We start from the raw sequence: 21,545 nt of genomic DNA, 5'->3' as shown, positions 1-21,545 counted from the left end.
CCAACATAGCTTTGTATAACTCACTATAATAAGCTACATGTCTCTCATGGAGCAAAGTTACTAAAAAAAAAAAACAATCTGCCCTTTCCTCCAGGGTTTTGGTTTGCAAAGCTCAGATGCATGAAATTCAGAGACCTCTGTAAACATGATTCATCTTTGAGGCTAAAAAAGTCAAGAGGCTGAAACTCAACATTGGAGCTGTTATATTTTTCTAAAGGATGTCAAATGGGCTTAATGATAGGCCAAAATTATCCACTCGAAGCACCATTGCAAGCCACTGTTGGATAACCTCAAATAATAAATCAAGGAGGGAGCCTTTTTTCTGTCCCTAATTCCTGTCTTAATGGAAAAAGCTGAGGAAAAGGCATCCTAGTTTCACAGTAAGTCCAAAGCAATCATCTTCCTATAATCAATGACACAAAGCTATCCAGACCTAGGATTCACCATTTGGAGCAGACTTTTTAGAACAGAAGCCCTTTAATCATCTCCCTTAGTCACCAGCTGCCAACTCTGCTGGCACAGGACCAAAGAAACAGAACTTTATTTTATTATGATTAAAATAATATAAAGTTTATGATTTAAACTTTATTTTACTATAAACTTTATTCCTTTATTTTATTATGATGCTTCTTTGGAGTTATATGTATAGACATCTAATGATGGAGGGTGTAATTGAAACAAATATTAACCAAAGTCAAACTAAGGAATCAGGAATAATTCCTTTTTTGCATAGGACATTGCTTATTCTAAAGCAGGACTTTGTCTTCCTTGGACCCCATTATGCAGCAATAATTAATCTTTTGAAAAGAGCATTCCTTGGAAAGTAAGAGATGAGGATCAATGTCATCCTCTGGAAGGTAGGGATGATGTACCAAATCCAGTTACACTGAAGCCTTGCTAACATGGGTCCATGAGGCCTGTGAGTGAAGCAGTGTTTGCAATAAGATTAGTCTGATTCAGCCAATGATAAACACCATCCCACCATAGACTTCCAGGGTGGAACAAACAACCTCCTATAAAACTATTAATATGCTTTCAAACAAGGAGAATAAGGGCAAAGATGCAAGGTATTTTCAAATTTCTTTATATGTAAATAAATTTTAGTACAGAATTTTCTGTTTTTTTCTATCAGGAGCTGGAGTGAGGAGATGAAAGTCTTAGGTAAATATATCAATTACCATATTTTTATTGTAAAGGCACTTTCACCACATTTTAATTTTTCTCTATCCTCATGTGCCTTAACTTAATTTAATGTAGTAGTTCTAGTTCCATGAAGACATATAATTAAGTTGATAAAACCTATTGTTAATCTGAGAGTGCATATTTCAATCTACAGCATCATAGAATCAAGGAAATTTGACATTAAATCTGTCCAATGCTACATATTCATTTTCAAGATAGGAACTATCTTTGAAGATAATCATGTGCAGAAATTCAGTCTTCCACCAGCTATAGAAGTTTCTGCAAATGGCTCATAAACATACACATTTAAGAAAATAAAAGTGGCACTATTCTCTTAGAAGTTTCATTTTTAATTCTTTGGTCAAATGGATTAGAAGGGAAATTTACTGGATTGGCTAGGAAAAGGTAAAAACATTCGGTTTAGTGAATATGTACAGTAAAATGTATTTAATTCAAAGTTTTGATATGGTATAATTATTTGGCATATATTTGGGGGACAAGTCTTTATGTTATATTAGTAGACCTAGAATGTTCTAAATGTGTAGATTTAAAAGGATATATCTTAGCAATATGTGAAGACAAAGGTGGTTCCCTAGAGGAGAGGCTGCAAAGTTCTTAGACTCACAGAAGTAAGGTGATCCATGAACCCAGTTGAGGGCCAAACAAGTAAGGACAAAGTCTGACACCTGGTAGACAATGATGTCGCAGGCAGAAAAGACACGTGCACAAGAAGTAAATAAGTATCAGGGCAGTGGCACAAAGGATTCTGCCAGCATTGTCTCATAGAAGCCCTAGGGAGTTCGGGAGGGTTGAGTGCAAACAAAGGGCTGGACTTGAGTTGTAAATGCAAAGAGATGGTAGTGAGCCTGAAAGTGCCAGGACTTCCTGGGCACTGCTGACCTGCTAGGTTCTCTTCCACTGATGCCATGATAACCAGCACAGCATCTCCACTGCCCCCTTCCCACTCTAGCTGGGAGCACTCCCTGTAGGGAAGACAGACCTCGAGGTGGTGGAGTTCATCCTCCTGATGCTTTGGTTGTTCTCCCAGCCCCCCGGCTATCCTCACTGAGCAGGGAGCCTGGCCCCAGTGGGTCTAAAGGACTGACAGCTGGCTCATCGCCTTCATTATAAGGTCTGTACCTTCAGGGTTTCCTTCTCCTTTTCTATGCGCTGCTGTTCCAGATGTAGTTTCACAAGCGCCGACTCCTTAGCTGAGATTTCTTCTTTCAATTGATCTACCTGATGGGTCATAATCTTTAATTTTCTCTTCATTTCTGTTATTTCATCCTAACAAAATGAAAGGAGATACGTTTGAAAGTGAATTAAATAGACATCATCCACTATGGAAGCTCAAGACATAGTCAGGAGCTTTTAAGGGAGATTCATTTAAAACAATGATTTCCTGACCGATTACAACTGGGTATCTTGTGCCCACAGACCCCAAAGTATTTCATAGCATTAACTCTCCAAATATTCTCATGAGATAGATGTAAAAACACATAATGAACATGCCATACACATACACACATGCACACACTTCACTCCTCGCTGTATAAGAGACAAATTGGAATCACAACAAACATTTTTAACTAAAAAATTACAAAGCAAAACTCTGCACTTAAATGACAAGAGTATGCTGCTCCCCTCTGAGTCATAATAGCTATTAGCAGTTTTAAAAATGAGAAACAGAGAATGCAATTCTATATAATAATTAAAACCAGGGCCACGATCTTCACATCTGATCAAGTTGTGTCATTTCCATTTCAAACAATCTGACAGTTCTGCATAAACTGATCTTCTCTTTCAGGATAATTCCTCAATTTCTTTCTCAATCTACTGTAAATTCTGCTATTAGAATAACAGAAACTGCTTTAAACCCAACATGGGAAGAGAGCAAAATGTAAAGACATAAATATCTTCTTTACCTGAGCCTCAACCAGATTTTTACTATACAGATTCCTGTCTGACCTCACAGCTTCATACAGGTTCTGTTGCTGTTTTAATTTAGTCTCTGATTCAGCAATTTTTTTCCTATAGTCAAAAATCTGCATTTCACGAACTTTTATGTCTTCCATGTTCATGAGGACCTGGAGAAGAAAGAAGTAATAAAGATGGTTAAATAGCCCATCTGTGGTTATTGGTTCAGGACAAACAGATTTTGCATCTCAGGGTAGCAAGCAGAAATGCCAGCAATCAGAAAATCTGACTGTGGCTATAATCACTGCGGTACAACACAGAAGTTCAGCCCAGCTGATTAGGGGCAAACATATACTTTATCTACAGCACCGTTCTGCTCAAGCATGAAGGCTTAGCACAGTTATTTTGTGATCACAAAACAGAAACGAAAAAAAGAAATTCTTTCAATTCTGAAAACCTCTCTTGCCCACCCCAACCACCAAAAAAGGAAAGGAATAAAAAAAAGCACAAGCTTAAACAGATCTTAACACAAAGCACTAGGAATGGTAAGAGATAGATTAGCTGTTGGGCCACAGTTGTGGCTTTATAAGGTTAACCACAATAAAGAAAAGTGACCTCTGACATTGATAGCAATCATAACGCTGTCTACCAATGTCAAACTCACTCCCATCAGGGAAACCCAAAAGACTTCATAAAAAGGTATTCTACTGTGTGCAAAACACTTTGAGGCAAGATGAGATGCAGAAGCAGCTGCCTCTTTTTTGCAAGTATGGAAAACCGAGGCCCAAAATTCCACCGTGAGCCAATGCTTCTCGACAAGCAATCCACACAGTAGAAATGACATCATCATGACTCTTAGCTGCAATGACCATGGAAATTGATTTTCTAAGAACAAACTTCTAAAATTCCTTAAGAAAAAAAATTTTGCAAGGAAAACTGGTTGAATGAATTTAGCTTATGCTTTAACAACATCCAGAACACACAAGGAGAAAATTCTTAAGAATATTTCACTGCATTTCAGTGGAATTCTCTTAATTAATGACTGCAGTTGAAGGAAATAAACAGAGAAACATGACAGAGAAAGAAGGAAGGGAATGCACTTGAAGTAACACGGCCAGGGAAGCTTCCTAGAAAGAAGAGATTTACCTAGAACCTAAAGGTCAGAAAGGACTTAGCTCTTTGTCATGCTGATATTATGATTCAGGTTTCAGATACCTGTGAGCATCATGTTCCCAATCCCCAGTCATTGCAGTAGCGAATCCTTTTACTCTACTTATAGAATTAGTATTCCAGAAAATATATTCTAAGAAATCGTCTTCTAAAGTTTCCCCAACAGAGTTAATGATGGCTGGTGTCTAACATATTTCCCTTTATATCTTTAAATAGTGAAAGAAGTGTCAGTCGCGTCCAACTCTTTGCGACCCCATGGACCAGGCTCTTCTGTCCATGGAATTCTCCAGGCAATGTTACTGGAGTGGGTTGCCATTCTCTTCTCCAGAGGGATCTTCCCAATTCAGGGACTGAACCCAGGTCTCCTGCATTGCAGGCAGATTCTTTACCATTTGAGCCACTAGTGAAATCCAATATCTTTCAAAGTTTTCTTAGATTTATATTTAAGGAAGGATGGAGTCAAATCTTAAAAAATGTCTTTTTAGCATATATTATTTTGCACTGCCCTATCGGTTCTATTGATCTGATATACTTAGTAACAAATGTCTTCTTTTACAAGTATTCTGATTTTATTTCTTTATTCATAGTCCCATATGCCGTAATTCTGAATAAGTGCATAAATGGGAAATAAACATTTATTTTCTTTTCCTTATTTATTTGAACCTTCTTCTCCCTTCCACCCACATCAGTCCCTCATTGACATAGAAAGAAACCAGGTTAATGATCCAGTATGTGTTCTTCCATATTTTTCTTTGAATTCTGCATATTCTATTTAGGTCTACTAATGTCTTTATCATAATAATAGCTAATATTTCTCAGGTACTTTCTATATACTGAGGATTTTACAGGTATTAACTCATTTAATCTTCACAAAAATCCTCATAGATGTGCATTATCATATCCCAATTTTACAAATAAGGAAACTGAAGTCAAAAGAAGTAATGTAGTTCACAGCTAGCCAACTAATGAATATACAGGTACAGGGGTTTGTTTTCCTTTTGCTTTCTGAATTTGGTCTTTACTTTTCAGCAAAGTGGGATCCTCATATATGTTTATGCACCTTGCTTTTTATACTTTGTGGGAATATGGTAGAGTAGCTCTAATTCATTCTCTTTAAAAGGGACATAATGTCCTCGGTGTAGGTGAACCCCTCCCCTCTGATGGGCATTCACTTGGCTTCCGTTTTTTTGCCAGTCTGAAACATGCTACAATAAACATTTTATACATGTGTTCTTATGTACTTGTTCTTTTACTTCTGTTGGGATGGATTCCCAGAAGAGAAGTATGTGGCTCAAAAGACATATATATTTTTAACTTTAATAGACACTGCTAGATTGCTTTCAAAAATGACTGTACATTTTACATTTTCATACCACTAGCAACAGTTTTCTTAATAGAAAACTATCCTTGTGGTTTCAGGATAAACCCTCTTTGGTCATACTGAATGATTCCTTTTAACGTACTGTTGAATTTGGTTTGCTAGAATTTCATTTAGGATGCTACATACATATTCATAAGTGACTTAAGTCTATAGTTTTCTTTTTGGTTCTATTTTAATATCAAGATTTCTGCTAGTTTCATAAAGTGAGCTGAATACCCTTTTGTTAATTCATTCAACCACTCGCCTACTCATTCATTCACTCATTGAACATGCATTGAGGACCCATCTATGGCAGGCACTATAAAAGCACCAGTGATGTAGAGAAAAATAAGATACATTCCCTACCCTCAAATTCACTTCTAGTGAGTAACTCCACTGTAAAATGATAATCAAGGAATGGATACAACCAATAATCTGAGATATGCACAGGGTATTATGAGAGAATTAAACACTGGGAGGGTAATAGGGTGGCCATACACATCTTATCTAAGAAGTTAATATTTGGTATTTACATAATTTGTGAGAACTACCTCTTCCTTCTTGTTCCTAGATCATCCCACCCAAGGACTCATTCATCCCCAAGCTTTCTCCAAGGCCTGGAGTTTTTGTTCAGTATCACAGCAGAAGGCATGGGTTAGGTCAGTAAAGTAATGCCAATCAATACTGCCTCCAAGACCAACACATACACTGTAAAGCAATTATCCTCCAATAAAAAATAAATTAATAAAAAAATGAAATAAATTCCAACAGAAAAAAAATTTACCCCCAAGAATACATAATACATTTTTCTAAATCATACACACAGAAAAGGAATTTACATAGCCTGGGAATTATCTGATTCTTAAAAGTCTGAAGGAACTCAATTCTAAAATAATTAGGCCCCCAGTGACAACACTGGAGCTATTGCTCTCTCAGATGTTTTGGTGGCTTCCATGGTTATTAATCTTTCTATGGTTTCTACTTCTCCTTGAGTCAAGCCTTGATGTGTGTACATATTTTCAAGAAAAATATCTATTTCAACCAATCTTTTACATTTATGCAACCAGAGTTGCACAAAGTATTTTTTTATATTCATTCATTCATTCGTGAATGAATGCTGCACCAGGTCTTAGTTGCAGCACGTGGGATCCTCAATGTTGAAGGCAGCATGTGGCTTCTTTAGTTGTAGCATGCAAGATCTTTTATTTGCAGCATGTGGGATCTAGTTCCTTGGCTAGGGATCAAGCCCAGGTCCCCTTCATTGGGAGCATGGAGTCTTAGCCACTGGACACTAGGGAAGTCCTTGTAAAAAGTATTTTATATTATTTTGCTGTTTTATTTTTATTAATTTCCATCACCCACTTTGTATGGAAAGAAAATGGCCCAAGCTAAGAATATACACAGACTCAGTGATGAATGGCTTGCATTGTTGGTTAAGGGGCTTGAAGGAAGAAGAGGCATGCAGGTAGATCTGAAATGAAGACATTTCACTCCTTCTTCCATCGTCTCTTTGATCTGTCCCTTTAGAATCCTTGAAAATGAGTAGCAGGTGGCCTTTTAAGGTACCAGCACTAGCAACTAAAATGTTTAAGTTAGGAACAAATGGGAAACCTAAATAAGATATCCATTCCTGGATCTGTTACTTGTTTGATTTTTTTAAAGAAAGACACTACCTTAGCCCCAAATGTAGCCTTTCTATGGACATGACCACCTTCGTTGGGGTCAGTGAAATGAATAGATTGAAAATACTTTGAACAGCATCATCAGCATTCAGAATATCAAGCAGCACATCAGAGAAAAAGAAAAAAATTGCTTGTTCAATCACTTTGAGAAATATTACAGCAAGAATAATCCTTTGCACAGACAGAATAATGCTCCAGAGAAAAGACATAACCAAGGGCATTTCTTTCTGGGGCACCCAGTTAGCCGGGTTCATCCTTTTGCAAACAACAGTACACAAAGTCTAACACAAAGTTCTTGAAGCTGGGCGTAGCAGGAACCCATCATGATACCAAAGAGATCAAAGGTTATTTTGTTTAAATGACAGCAAAAATTTTTAAAGTATAGAAGCAAAGGGAAAAGACAATTCACAAAGCAATATAGTTCTAAGTGTTGGGACTCAATTTGTTTTGAGGGAAATCATTCAAACCGATGTCACATAGAGGTTCAAATCCTGAAAATTCATAAAATGTGCGGAGTATCAGGTAGACACAAAACCCTTCATCAGCAAAATGTTCCCAGTTTCAAAGGCAGAGAATGCAGAATGCAAGCTATGGGTCTGGAGCTTAATTAATTGATTATACTTTAGATACCTCAAACCAACTCTGAGATAAATCACATCCAAATATAGAGTTTTATTACAGCCAGAGGGTTGGAAAGCCTAGCATGTGGAGGCCTACTTCAGAGGAGACCAGAAAATGCTTACAGTGCACTATGAGGGTACAGTCTCTGTTTATAACCTACTACCTTTTCTTTTTTTGTTAAAGCAACCTGCCGATAGAAATAATAGTGAGATAAAAATCAATAACGTGTGCAGGAAATCTGCAGCCATAGTCAAAACACCATATGTACTAAGACAGGAAGAGAAAGTAGGTCACTGAATTTGGAATCTTTTAACTTGCAATTGATGAAATATCAGTACAATAAACTTTTAAAGTAAGTTTTTCTGACTTGGTGTCAATGATTTGAATGCTGACAATGCCTTTACTTCCATAATAAAACTGGAAAACTCACTCTCAAAAAAAAAACTTTGTGCCCAGTCATGTGAAATTTTAAGTCTTCTCTATTTGTCTTGCTTTCTTATTTTATCCTCTATCTCAAATTCAGGGAAGCATATCTATTTTTCTATCTGTTTTTAATAACATGTTATGCTACAAATGAAGGCTATAATATCTGCCTAGGAGGGCTATAGTGAGGATAAAAGTGAGAAAAATTATATTTATGCCATAATATAAGTACCAGGCATATCATAATTTAATCATTTAATAAATGTTAATAGACTATCATGGTATGTTTAACATTATGTGATATTATATAATATTAGCACTTAAAAAACCAACTTGGTTTTTTTCTATGGATCAAATTCTGTTCTCCTCCAGGAAAAGAGTAATCCATAGTACACTTATTTCATTATAACATGAAAAGCTTATAATTTGTGTATGTCCCCTTGAAGGCTCTCTCCAGAGTTCTACCCTATTAAAGATGCTCTGTATAAAAAAAAATCAAATTAATATTGAAGAAACAGAAACTTCATTTTATTATGAAGTACCTATTCAGTGAATGATATTTCCTTGATCAACTTTTGCTATCCTCACTTCTAAATCCTTGAAAGCACATTATTATTCATTTCTTGGAACCTCTGTCTATAAGAGCTTTGCTTGACATTGTTATAAGGCAAATAAGCAGGGAGCTAAGAAACTTATTGGTAGGAATTCATTGTGAAAAATGCTTTCCAGTATATAAGAAGACTGGGAGGGGATAGCTAGAAGTTTAATATTTAGAACGAAAAAGAAGAGGGTCCTAAAATGAGCCAAAGGCATAATATGCAGAATGTTCCCCAGTTTTAATCATTAACTAGGAATGATCTTATCTAAAATTTATAAGTCTAGAAAAGAGTAAATATGGTGGACCATAACTTATAATTGGGCTTCTCTAGTAGCTCAGTTGGTAAAGAATCTGCCTGCAGTGCAGGAGATCTGGGTTCGATCCCCGGGTCAGGAAGATCCCCCGGAGAAGAAAATGGCAACCCACTCCAGTATTCTTGCCTGGAAAATCCTATGGACAGAGGAGCCTGGCGGGCTACAGTCCACAGGGTCACAAGAATTGGACACAACTTAGCAACTAAACCACCACAACTTATAATGCCACTCTTGGTGCCTCTCAATTTAGCTGAATAATAAAATTTATACTGCACCAGAGGAAAAATCATGAAGATAAAAAGTGCTGAATATATACTTTGTAAAATATCTACTGGGAAGCTGCTATATAGCCCAAGGAGCTCAGTTTAGTGATGACCTAGAGAGATGGGATGGGGTAGGGGGAGGCTCAAGAAGGAGGGATATATACACATATAGCTGACTCACTTTGTTGTAAGCGAAACTAACACAACATAGCAAAGAAATTATACTCCAATAATAAAAGAAAAAAACGTCCAACTATAAAGAATAAGTGCTGAAATACTGTAGTAGCGTGTCATGGCTCCATGAATATTTGCTCCCATCACCTCTATGGGAGGAGTCTACTTGCCCTTGCTGTTGAGGATGGGCCTGGACATGTGACTTGCCACAGCTGATGGGATGTCAGAGAACATTAGGCAAGCAGAGACCCATGAACTGTGCTTGCGTGGTTGGGTCTGTCCTTTGCATTCCTTCCATTCTCCATGAGAACAGTGTGCATATCCTGGAGGATAAGAAGCACACAGCAAATCTGGAGCCAACCCACAGCCTCAGGCCAAGCCCAGGCAAGCTTGGCCCAGATCAGCTGGCCCTTGTCAACTGCAGGTGTGTGAGTGAGAAATAAGTGCTTGTTTTTGCATGCCGGTGAGACCTGGTGGTGGTTTATTATGCATTAACATCATGGCACATGTTGACTGAGACAAACACATAAGGAAAGGCTTGGGATTCTGAGCCATCCAATTCTGGCACAAAAAGGGATCTTCTTTCTCATTTGCAAATGCCAAGTTAAATTAATAAAATGTAATGTAGGGCTTTCAGCAGCTTAGATTTCACCTTTTTTTTCCCTTCTAAATAAAAAGAATCAGAAAGCAAATGTTGACACTGTTTTTGCAGCCCAGAAGGAAGAGGAGATCAGGCCAGAAGTCACTCACAGCTAAAACTGCCAACGATAATTCAGATAACATTGTCCATCATGGCAACCTATTTCAAAAGAATTTAAAGGTGAGCAGACCCATAAGTTTAAGAAAGTTTAGTCACTCAGTCATGGCCACTTTGTGACCTCATGGGATAAACAGATTACTGAAGAAGAATTTAATATAGGTACCTAAAAATAAGTCTTTGACTAGTTGATTCAATTGTCTAATTATGCTTTCCACTCACCCTTTCAAAATATATTTGAATACCTATTTAATGAATAAGTAACATAAAGAGCTCAAGACTTGCCCTCAAGGAACTTGTAAATGGCATGAGGCACACTCGGAAATGCAGATACGGTAATAACATCAGATTTCTTCACCTGCCAGAGAGGGGAACCAAGTACAGATGGATTAGAAAACATTTTAAATAAAGCTCTTGTAAGGTTTTATTGGTCCTTGACTGAAGGGCAAGGTTTTTTGGATCAGGATACTAAAGTAATATATATTCATTTCAGAAAATTTGAAGAACACAAAAAGCACATAGAGGCAAATTAAAAACGATCTGTATCCCTACTACTCAGAAATAACTAGTTTTCACCTGTTGATCCATTACCTTCTACTCTTTTTCCTGTTTAAAAAAAAAAAAAGGAACTAGACTTCAGCTTTTTCTTCTTGCCTAACTCTCAGAGAGTACTTTTCTTTATCATTGTGGGTTAAACAACATACACACACACGACTTTCTCCCAGAGCAAGTCTATGAGATTTCTCCTGTCACTGATTTTGCCAGAAACATGCTTAATCTGCATGTAAAGTTCTTTCTTCATCTCCAGAAAATATTTTCTGTTACATCTTTGATTTGGGGCTCAGTTCCTCCATCAGAGACCAGCAACCCATAGGATACTTTTTATTCCCTGTCCTTATCTCTTATCCTCTCTTTGATCATTTTTGTCTTTTGTTTCCACCTCTATTCTAGGAATATGAAGAAAACCTTGGAAGGAAAGCTATGACCAACCTAGACAGCATATTAAAAAGCAGAGACATTACTTGGCCAACAAAGGTCCATCTAGTCAAAGCTATGGTTTTCCCAGTAGTCATGTATGGATGTGAAAGTTGGACCATAAAGAAAGCTGAGCACTGAAGAACTGATGCTTTTGAACTGTGATGTTGGAGAAGACTCTTGAGAGTCCCTTGGACTGCAAGGAGATCCAACCATTCCATCCTAAAGGAAATCAGTCCTGAGTGTTCATTGGAAGGATTGATGCTAAAGCTGAAGCTCCAATACTTTGGCCACCTGATGCAAAGAACTGACTCATTTGAAAAGACCCTGATGCTGGGAAAGACTGAAGGCAGGAAGAGAAGGGGACAACAGAGGATGAGATGGTTGGATAGTATTACCAACTCAATGGACATGAGTTTGAGCAAGCTCCAGGAGTCGGTGATGGACAGGAAAGCCTGGCGTGCTGCAGTCCATGGGGTCACAAAGAGTCGGACACAACTGAGTGACGAATTGAACTGAACACTCTAAGAGAACTACTCAAGTTTGCACTCCACTTCACTGATTCCATTTTCCACATCAGTTCTGTTCTTTACTAAGTTACTAACTTCAATGTGGATTTTAAATCTACCATTGCTTGCTTTGGGTTGGTTTGGGGTTTGCATGTGTTTTAGTCTCTTTACAACTGTTGCTTATTTTATCCATCACTTCCTTTCTGTTTCATCTTTGTTTTGTCTTAGAGGTAATGTCATCTTGGACTTATAACCCAGATGATAGTTCTCTGTCCTACCGGGGTCACACTGTTCTTAACCACAACAACAGAACATCTATCATCTTCATTTTGTGTGCTAGGAAGCCCAACATGACACCTAGTATCTCCAAGAATTCTTAAAGGAATTATATTTCTCCTATTCACTGTGGCTTTGATTTCCTATTTCAATAGAATTCCAGATTCTAGATTGGCACTTTTCTCTGGCACATATGGTTCCTTTTCTCAGTGTGTTACCTCACATCCCACATCCCTCTTCACTCTGTCCCTGCCCCCAGAAAGCACAGTCCAGCCACAGGGTTGATGCAGATTGTCACCGAAGGTTGCAGATACAGAGCACAGTAAAGAACTTAAACTTGACCATCGGAGGTCCCATGCTTAGCACTTCCTCAGTCATTCCTGCCCGGGAACTGGTCCTGTCTCCCAGAAGAGCCCAGCCTACCCTCTCATCTTCTCCTATTCCTCCAATTTCCTGCTCACCACTGCCCCTCCCCTTCCCAACTGCAAGCAAGTTCAAGGAACTGTGAATTGAGGGCCAAGTGGATTTTCCTCAGTTCACCTCTACTGGCTTTAAAATTCTCATCCTATGCTCACTTCGGCAGCACATATAAAATTCTCATCCAATCCCTTTTCTTCTATTTTAGCATGGCTTTATGTCAATCTTGGTGTTTGATGCCATTAAAACTTTTCATCTCTGTTACTGACATTTAATAAGAAGTTGAAAATAGCTACATTCAAATGCCACTTTGAACAAAAATTCTGGGCTGTTTATCTACAAAGTAATTAATATATTTACTTGCTTATTTATGATATGTTTCATAGCATTTACTGTGTGCCAGAGATCATTCTAAATACTTTACTGACATTATCTCATTTAATTTTCACTATCCATCCCATGATATAATGACCCCAATCCTTTTCATCTGCACACAGATAAAATTTAGGTCAAACCATATAAATAATTTTGCATTTTGTTCTTATCAGATTCATATTGTGACCATGTTCCCCATTAAAAAAATATTTTTCAAACACGTGATTTTAATGGCACATGGCAAATTTGCACAATTTATTTTGAAGACTGCTCTTTTATAAAAATCTTTGCATTCTTATTCTTCATACACGCAGTTTTTACAATAGAAATTGTGGGGTCAAAAGGATAAACTTGGAACAACTCACTTTAGAAGGAGATGAAAATATCAGTTTCATGACATCTTCCCCCAGTCCTGGTATTACTCCTCAACTTCCTATAAATAGGAAACATGAAAGGGAGCTTTCTGTTTGTGGGAATGAGGTGTGTGTGTGTGTGTGTGTGTGTGTGTGTGTGTGTGTGACAGTAAAGAAAGAAATACGAAATGGTGTCAAAAAGATATACATGTTTTTAATAAGACGTCCAGAGGTGACACAAGTTGCTGTAGCAACTGATACATGCCGTCAGGAGTTAAGTAAGAGAGAAAAATTGTAGTTGATAAATAATATTTTAAGAACTCGTGCCTTTGAAACATGTATATCATCTAGGGTGAAACAGATAACCAGCCCAGGTTGGGTACATGAGACAAGTGCTAGGGCCTGGTGCACTGGGAAGACCCAGAGGGATCGGGTGGAGAGGGAGGTGGGAGGGGGGACTGGGATGGGGAATACATGTAAATCCATGGCTAATTCATTTCAATGTATAACAAAAACTACTGTAATGATGTAAAGTAATTAGCCTCCAACTAATAAAAATAAATGGAAAAAAAAAAAAAAAGAACTCGTGCTTAAATTATTTAGGTGAGACATTATGTAACCTTGTGTAGTTAAACATCAGAAATTGTGAAAAACAGTTACCAGCAAAACTTGGTACCAGTATCTCTCCTTCATAAGGGAACAGAGAGAAATACACAATCCTATATTAAAATCAGTGACAGCAATCTTTTTTTTAATCACTCATCATCTATCTATTTGTTCAACCCAGTTTTGGCGCCTACTATTTACCAGCATTTACTATGTGCTGGAAATGAAGAGAAGAATGAGATAAAGTCCTTGCTCCCAAGAACTCACTACAAACAAAGATATAAATAAATAAGTACACTAGAAGATGGTAAGAGCTGCTCCAGAAACATCAACAAACCCATTAAGTAGGAAGTGACTAGCTCTGCCTAAGGAGTGAAAATAGGTTTGAGCCCAGACATGAGCATTTGATCTGGGTACTGAAGCATGAATAAGAGTTTTCCATTCAGAGAAGGGGGAGGAAAGAGCTTTCCAGATAAAACAGAGAGCTTAGCCTCCGTTGCATAAGTCAGAATATATGAATTGTTGTGTCTTGCATGGGTTACAGGTATGTAACAAAATACTGATTCGCTGTACTCACAGGTGGGCCAGGTGGAACCTGAGGAGCTAGCATCCCTAGGTAAGCCCCTCCAGCCCTGCACAGGCTCATCCCCCTCATTCCCACATACTGTAGACATGCTATTTTCTACAATGCTGTGATGCAAAAAATGTTAGGAAGCACTGCCCCAGGTTGCTGAGAGATGACTGAGGTTTGTAAGGCTTGGAGTAATAATAAGATTTCATTGGAATTTTTAACAACTCTGACAGTGCGATGGCAGCCAGGAGTGGCGGGAGACTGACTGCCAGGAAGGAAGACATAGGAGGTTACAACAGTTATATGTTCAGATATAGTCTCTGTCTCACCAGGTAGGGCCCCTCCCTTAGTAGGATCACACTGCTGCCCGAGGATATCAGGATTGATCACATAACTTCCTTTGATCAATGAAATATGAGTGGACTGGCCCTTTACCCTTCCTTTGCGAGCAGAAGCTCTGAGAGCATATCAAAGGTTTACTATTACACAGATTTCCCTCTATAAGAGGCCAACACATTCCAACAGAGTCCATCTGCAATGAAGAGGACATGAAGCAGAGCTGTGGCTGACCCTCAAAGGTCATTAATGTGAACAAAACATAGATCTCTGTTGCTATAAATGACTGAGACCTGAGGGTTATTTGCTGCAACTTAATCTGATGGATACAGGGGCTAACAAGCTTAGCCACGCTACAGAACATGAGTGCCTGAAACGACAACTAGTCCTCTCAGAGTCAGTAAATCAATTAGTGGAGCTTCTTACATGATCAAGTTGCAAGAGGAATATGTTGTTTTACAATGGCTTCCAACCAGGGGTATGAAGATCACGGGCCATCTTTTACAAGGAAGACATGTCCTGCCAGGGATGGACTGATCACATGCATTGTGTTCCTCCAAACTTACATTCTGCAAATATCTAATCAGCATTTGTTTGCTCTAAATGGGCAGTAGCTGATTTGCTAGCAGAGCTTATTGCCCACTATCTTAAATCTGCATGTGAATCACAAGCAGCAATCTGAATAATCTGTCTTTGCAACAACGTGTGGCAATCAAAAATAATGCAGTGATTGTCGACCCATACCATGGAGAACTAGCTTACCTTTTGGGTAAGGTCACTGGCTTCATTGATGTACCGATCTCGTTCCTTTTCCAGTTGAAAGATGATCTTTCTCTGCTTCTGAGCCTCCTCTTTGTAGTTTTGGATTTCTTCCTCCAGATTCCTCTTGGCTTGTTCATGGAGCTTTACCAGGTCTATCTGTTTCTGGGTTGCACTGACCGCCTTAAGCATATTCTGAAAATAAGGACAGCACCGAAAAATGTTGGTGGGTTTTTGGTTAAATTCACTTGTTGCCTTAATCCTAAAATAATTAGGTGCATTGTTTGGGAGATGAATAAAAATAATCATATTTTCTACAGATTTCTAAGAGCTTGTTATGTTAATTTTGCTCAGAGCACTACAAACACACATGCTGCTGCTAAGTCACTTCAGTCGTGTCTGACTCTGTGCAACCCCATAGACGGCAGCCCACCATGCTCCCCCATCCCTGGGATTCTCCAGGCAAGAACACTGGAGTGGGCTGCCATTTCCTTCTCCAATAAACACACATAAAAAGGCACTAAGAGACAACACCCCTAGGAAGTGGGCCTATTTTGCTCCCATATTAGGGGTAGGAAACTGAGAATAAGAAGATAAGCTACTTGCCTAAAAGTTCATGGGCTTCCGCAGTGGCTCAGCAGTAAAGAATTTGCCTGCATTATAGGAGGAGCAGGAGACACAGGTTCGATCCCTGGGTTGGGCACATCCCCTGGAGGAGGGCATGTTAACCCACTCTGGTGTTCTTTCCTGGAGAATCCCATGAACAGAGGAGCCTGGTAGGCAACCGTCCATAGGCTCACGAAGACACAGACATGACTGAGCACGCACGTACGCACACACAAGTTCACACAACGGGGGAGTGACAGAGCTAGGATTTGAATCCCAAGCTGGCTGACCCCAAAGCCAATCTCTATTCCAACTCTAGCCTTTCACTTGTGAAGTTAGAACAGCTGAACCTAATCATGTATCACAGGCTTTGACTACAAAATAAAAACCTTCTTATTAAAAATACAGATAGCCAGAATTAATATATGATCCAACAACATCACTTCTGGCCATCTACTCAAAAGAACTGAAACAGGTGTCCAAACAAAAACTTGTACATGAACATTCACAGCAGCACTATACATAAAAGCCAAAAGGGGAAAACAACCCAAATGTTCATCAGCTGAAGAATAAATAAACAAAATGTGCTATATCCATACAGTGGAATACTACTCATCCACAAAAAGGAATGAAGTAGACACTACAACATGGTTGAAGCTTGAAAATATTATCCTGAGTGAAAGATGTCAGACATAAGAAGTCACACATGGTATGATTCCAGTTATATAAATATCCGGAATGGTCAAATCCACAGAAACAGAAAGCAGATGAGTAACTTCCAAGGATGGGAGGAGGGGAAAGTGGGGTGTGACTGCCTGACAGGTACAGGGTTTCCTTTTGGGTGATGAAAATGTTCTAGAACTAGATTCATGATGTTTTACACAACATTGTGAATGTACAAAATGTCACTAATGGCAAATTTTGTTTTCTGTGTATTTTACTACATTAAAAAAGAATTATAACCTGGTTTAAAACACACACACACACACACACACACACAGATGCTCACATCCCAACTCCAGAGAGTCTGATTCCATGGATCTGGGATGAGACTCTGGCACCTACATTTTTTTTCTTTTTTTTGGAACGCTGCCCTGGTGGTTTCTGATGCTACTACAACGGACGTGCCTTGGTTTGGCTGTGCAAGAAGTCAGGTTGTTCCTCTGGAACACAGAATTAATACAGTGCAACTCTGCAGCCATGTTCATGATGGACCACAGCACATCTGCTTCTCTAGCCACAGCTGAATGGACCCAGCGACTCCCAAAATAGAGCCTCTAGATTTTTGTAACTCAGTAGAAGATGTAAACTCAGGAGCTGTTTGTTGGTGATAGCTTTTTTCTGCCATTTGGACAGGGACAGAGAGAAAGAGAGATGATTTCACTGAAAGACAGAAATGAAGCTATGACTCAGCTGGAAGTCTAGTGGTGGAGGGAGAGGGCTTTCTGTGCATCCCAAGAGTGCAAGGCCAGGTTTTCCTCGTTCCTGAGGCCCAGCTGCATCCTTAGGTTCTATGTTGCTGTTTAGTTGCTAAGTCGTGTCTGACTCTTTGTGAACTCATGGACTGTAGCCTGCCAGGTTCCTCTATCCACGGGATTTTCCAGGCAAGAATACTGGAGTGGGTTGCCATTTCCTTCTCCAGGGGATCCTCCCAACCCAGGGATCAAACCCATATCTCCTACACTGGCAGGCAGGTTCCTTACCACTGAGCCACCTGGAAAGCCCCCTGGGTTCCAAGAGGCACTTCATAAACCCTTCCCAAATCTCTAACCAATATAGACCTGCAGTCAGGACTGAAAACCACTGGAATATAAATTGGTTTAAAAAAAAAAAAAAAAAAGGACATGAAACCTTGGTCGGATGACGCCGTAGAAAAATGGAAAAGGTCAACTTTACTTTCAAATACTGAATTAAACATTTGCTCTATGAAAAATAAAGTCCCTTCAACATGACACTGAGAGAACCAAATATATGAACATTGCTGCCTATCAAAACTATGTCACTCATTCATTCAATGAAGGTGGCATTTCAAGTCAGTGAGGAAAGGATATATTATCAATAAAGGTTGACTGCACACCTGCAAAGGAGCAGGCGCTCTGTCAGGCACTAAGGATGCAATGGCTGGGAAAGAAAAAAAGTTTAAAAAGTACCTGCCCTCAAGACGAAGCTGATGTAGTCAAATCAAACAAATAAGTGTAAAATTAAAGTGTTAGGTGTCCTATTGTGGCAGAAAATCCAAAGGCGGTTTACCAGAACATACAAAATACAAATGGATTAAATGGTGTATATGTTACAAAAAATCTTTTTAAATCTAAATCCAACAATAGTATTTATATTATTTATATTATATTATTTATATATTTATGTTATTTATAAATTTATAGAATAAAGGCACAGTTCTAGGATTATGCAAAAAAAAAAATTAATGACTTTCTGAAGGAGTGCTCAGCATGTAAAGGTACTTAATCTTCTACTCTTTTCTGAGATTCCCTTAATAGTTTGCTCTAAGCTACAGGATAATCTACTTCGTTAACATTTATTCATTTCTGGGAAACCTAAAGAAATATTAAAATAATAAATATTAAAGTAATAAAAAAATTGAAATGAATGAATATAGGCTGTATCTACTTTGATAAGATGAAGCTCTCTTGACCAAAAGCCAACAGGCTGTCTGCTGTGGAAGCAGCCTCCCCACTCTACACCTGGCCCATCGCTTCATGCTTCATTCTCCCTGGAGGGAATTCTTGAGCAGGAACAGGTACTCTGGATCTTTGAATGCAGTCAATCTCCTCAGAGTGACTGTCAATGGAGGCAACCCTCTAGAAGGGGCTAGGAGAGGAAACAGGGGTGGGGGCGGGGTCTGCCTTGACTGGATGATTTCTAAGCCTCAAGCTCCCCACAGCCTCTGCCTCAGCTTTGGACCATACTGGGCTCAAAGACTAGGAGGAGTAAGCTCCAGCAGCAGAAACCAAGGCCTCCAACACTCCAGAAAAGATGGAGGAAAGGTTAGAGACTCTTGGAATGGCTAACCGGCCATCCTTTAAACACCTAAAAGTTAAAGTTTATTAGAACTCACTTGTATTTTCTGGATTGGCAAAAAATTGCAAATTATAGATATTAAAATCAAAAATCTTGTTCAACTGCTTAGATGCCAAATAAGACACCAGCAATGGGAACAGAAACCACAAGACGCTCTGAAATCTCCTGCTAGTTTATACGATAATTCTTCAAAGTCCCTTTGTGCTCACAGGTGATACTGTGGTTTCAATTCACAATTGAGCACTATTATTAGTTCTAATCTACTTTTGTTTGGCTCAGAGTTTTCTTTCCCCTGTAACCGGTTATAGGCAGATATTATAGCACTAAAGAAAGATATTTATTCACCAGTGTTACTGTAACAAACGCACCTTATTCAATATGTCCCTTTCTCTCAGAAGCTCATCCATTGCTTTCTTATCAAGTTCTGCTTGTTTCTTTGAGGCTTCCACCTCTAAATCACCAGAGAGAAAAACAATAATAAATATAAAGAGAGCCTGCCAAGAAAGAATCTGCCAAAGTGACATGAAAACTGCTTTATATATTTATCTGTAGCTATAAAACTGCTTTCTGTTGAGTGGTACGTGATCTTCATTATAACTCAGTGAGGTAAGTCTTCCCATCCCACGAAAGAGATGGAAACTGAGGCTTAGAGACCCATACACCAAGGGTCTGCAGCCAAGAGGTGACAGGGCTAAGGTTGGGAGTTGGGTCTCTCTGACTACAAAAACTCCTAGCTATTTAGTCCCTAAGTTGTGTCGGACTCTTTTGTGATCCCATGGACGGTAGCCCTCCAGGCTCCTCCAGACATAGGATTTCCCAGGCAAGAATACTAGAGTAGGTTGCCACTTCCTTCTCCAGGGGATCTTCCTGACTCAGGGATCAAACCCATGTCTCCTTCACTGGAAGGCAGATTCTTTACCACTATGATGCTAGGGAAGCCCCAAAAGTCCTTGCTCTCTTGAAATATTTTTTATTATACAAGTAATTAGAAACACAGGAAGAAATTGGAAAATAAGCAATTCCAAAAAATAAACTAAAGGGAAAATTTTTTTAAAAATCAGAATCTAGGAGGGGACATATGTATACCTATGGCTGATTCGTGTTAATATTTGGCAGAAACCAACACAACACAATTCTGTAAAGCAATTATCCTTCAATTAAAATAAACAAATTTATTTTTAAAAAAAGGAATCTACTTAAGATTTTGATGTGTCTCTTTCCTGACATTTTCCTATGCAAATACATGTGTGTATACAAATACATTTATACACCACATACACCAACAGGGAGCCATAACACACATACAGTCTTGTAACTTACTTTTATAAGTAACCAATATAAATAAATACCTCTCTATAATATAAATGTGTATCTACATCAGACTGTTTAAAGACTTCATATTTCACTGTATAAAAATGTTTAATTTATTAAGCCAATCCTTATCTTAACATTTAAATTGCTTCTTTTTATTTTTTGTTTTGCAATTATAAGCAATAATCTTATGAAAGTTCCTGCTCATTTGGTCATCTAGGAGAGGAAGTCCTTGAATCAAGAGCGATTTTCTTTTTAAAGACCTTTTTCTCCAGCTGCCAATTTTCTCTCCAAAAATTAATAGCAGTTTAAATCCACACCCAAACTAGAACTGTTATTACCATTCTCCTTGATCTCTGACAACCTGATAGCTTTTCCTAAACCAGTATGTCTATATTTAATTCACACACCTTTAATTGGTAGTGAAGTCGACTACTTTCTCATGTTTCATGATCAATTATTTGTTTTCTGTTTTTCAAATTGCCCACACTAGCCTTCCGCCCATTTTTCTCATGAATTATTTACCTTTTTGTGAATTTGAAAGAGCACCTTATATATATTAATAACGAGGATACTAACTCTTTGGCAATATTTTAGTCAATTTGTCTTCTTATACAGAGTCTTTGGGGGCTTCTCTGGTGGCTCAGTGCTAAAGAATCTACCGCCAATGCAGGAGACACAGGTTCAATCCCTGGGTCAAGAGGATCCCTTGGAGAAGGAAATGGCAACCTCACTCAAGTATCCTTGCCTGAGAAATCCCATGGACAGAGGAGCCTCACAGGCTACAGTCCATGGAGTCACAAAAGAGTTGGGCACGACTTAGCAACTAAATAGCAATAGAGTCTTTTGTTGCTAAAAAATAAATAAATAAATAGCTTTGATTTCATTAAATCTCTCCATCTTGGTTTTACTATTCCTACATTTGACCTTTTTTCCCAAAAAGTAGTTTAT

General features: G+C 38.5%; 1 protein-coding gene across 6 annotated transcripts in view; it reads right to left on the bottom strand.

Moving 5' to 3' along the window:
• CFAP58 (cilia and flagella associated protein 58) overlaps positions 1 to 21,545 on the bottom strand; it is a 121,700-nt gene that overhangs the window by 59,823 nt on the left and 40,332 nt on the right. For all 6 annotated transcript variants that reach the window (XM_070470137.1, XM_070470138.1, XM_070470139.1 and 3 more), the window contains 4 exons: positions 19,652 to 19,734; positions 15,642 to 15,833; positions 3,108 to 3,269; positions 2,323 to 2,469 (listed from right to left, as the gene is read on the bottom strand). In XM_070470137.1, the coding sequence (XP_070326238.1) occupies positions 2,323 to 2,469; positions 3,108 to 3,269; positions 15,642 to 15,833; positions 19,652 to 19,734 (584 nt within the window). The remainder of the gene's footprint in view (positions 1 to 2,322; positions 2,470 to 3,107; positions 3,270 to 15,641; positions 15,834 to 19,651; positions 19,735 to 21,545) is intronic.

This window comes from Odocoileus virginianus, chromosome 7 (assembly GCF_023699985.2).
Source record: "Odocoileus virginianus isolate 20LAN1187 ecotype Illinois chromosome 7, Ovbor_1.2, whole genome shotgun sequence".
Lineage (NCBI taxonomy): Eukaryota > Metazoa > Chordata > Mammalia > Artiodactyla > Cervidae > Odocoileus > Odocoileus virginianus.
Note: the sequence above shows the minus strand (reverse complement) of the source record. Positions and strands in the feature narration are given on the sequence as shown.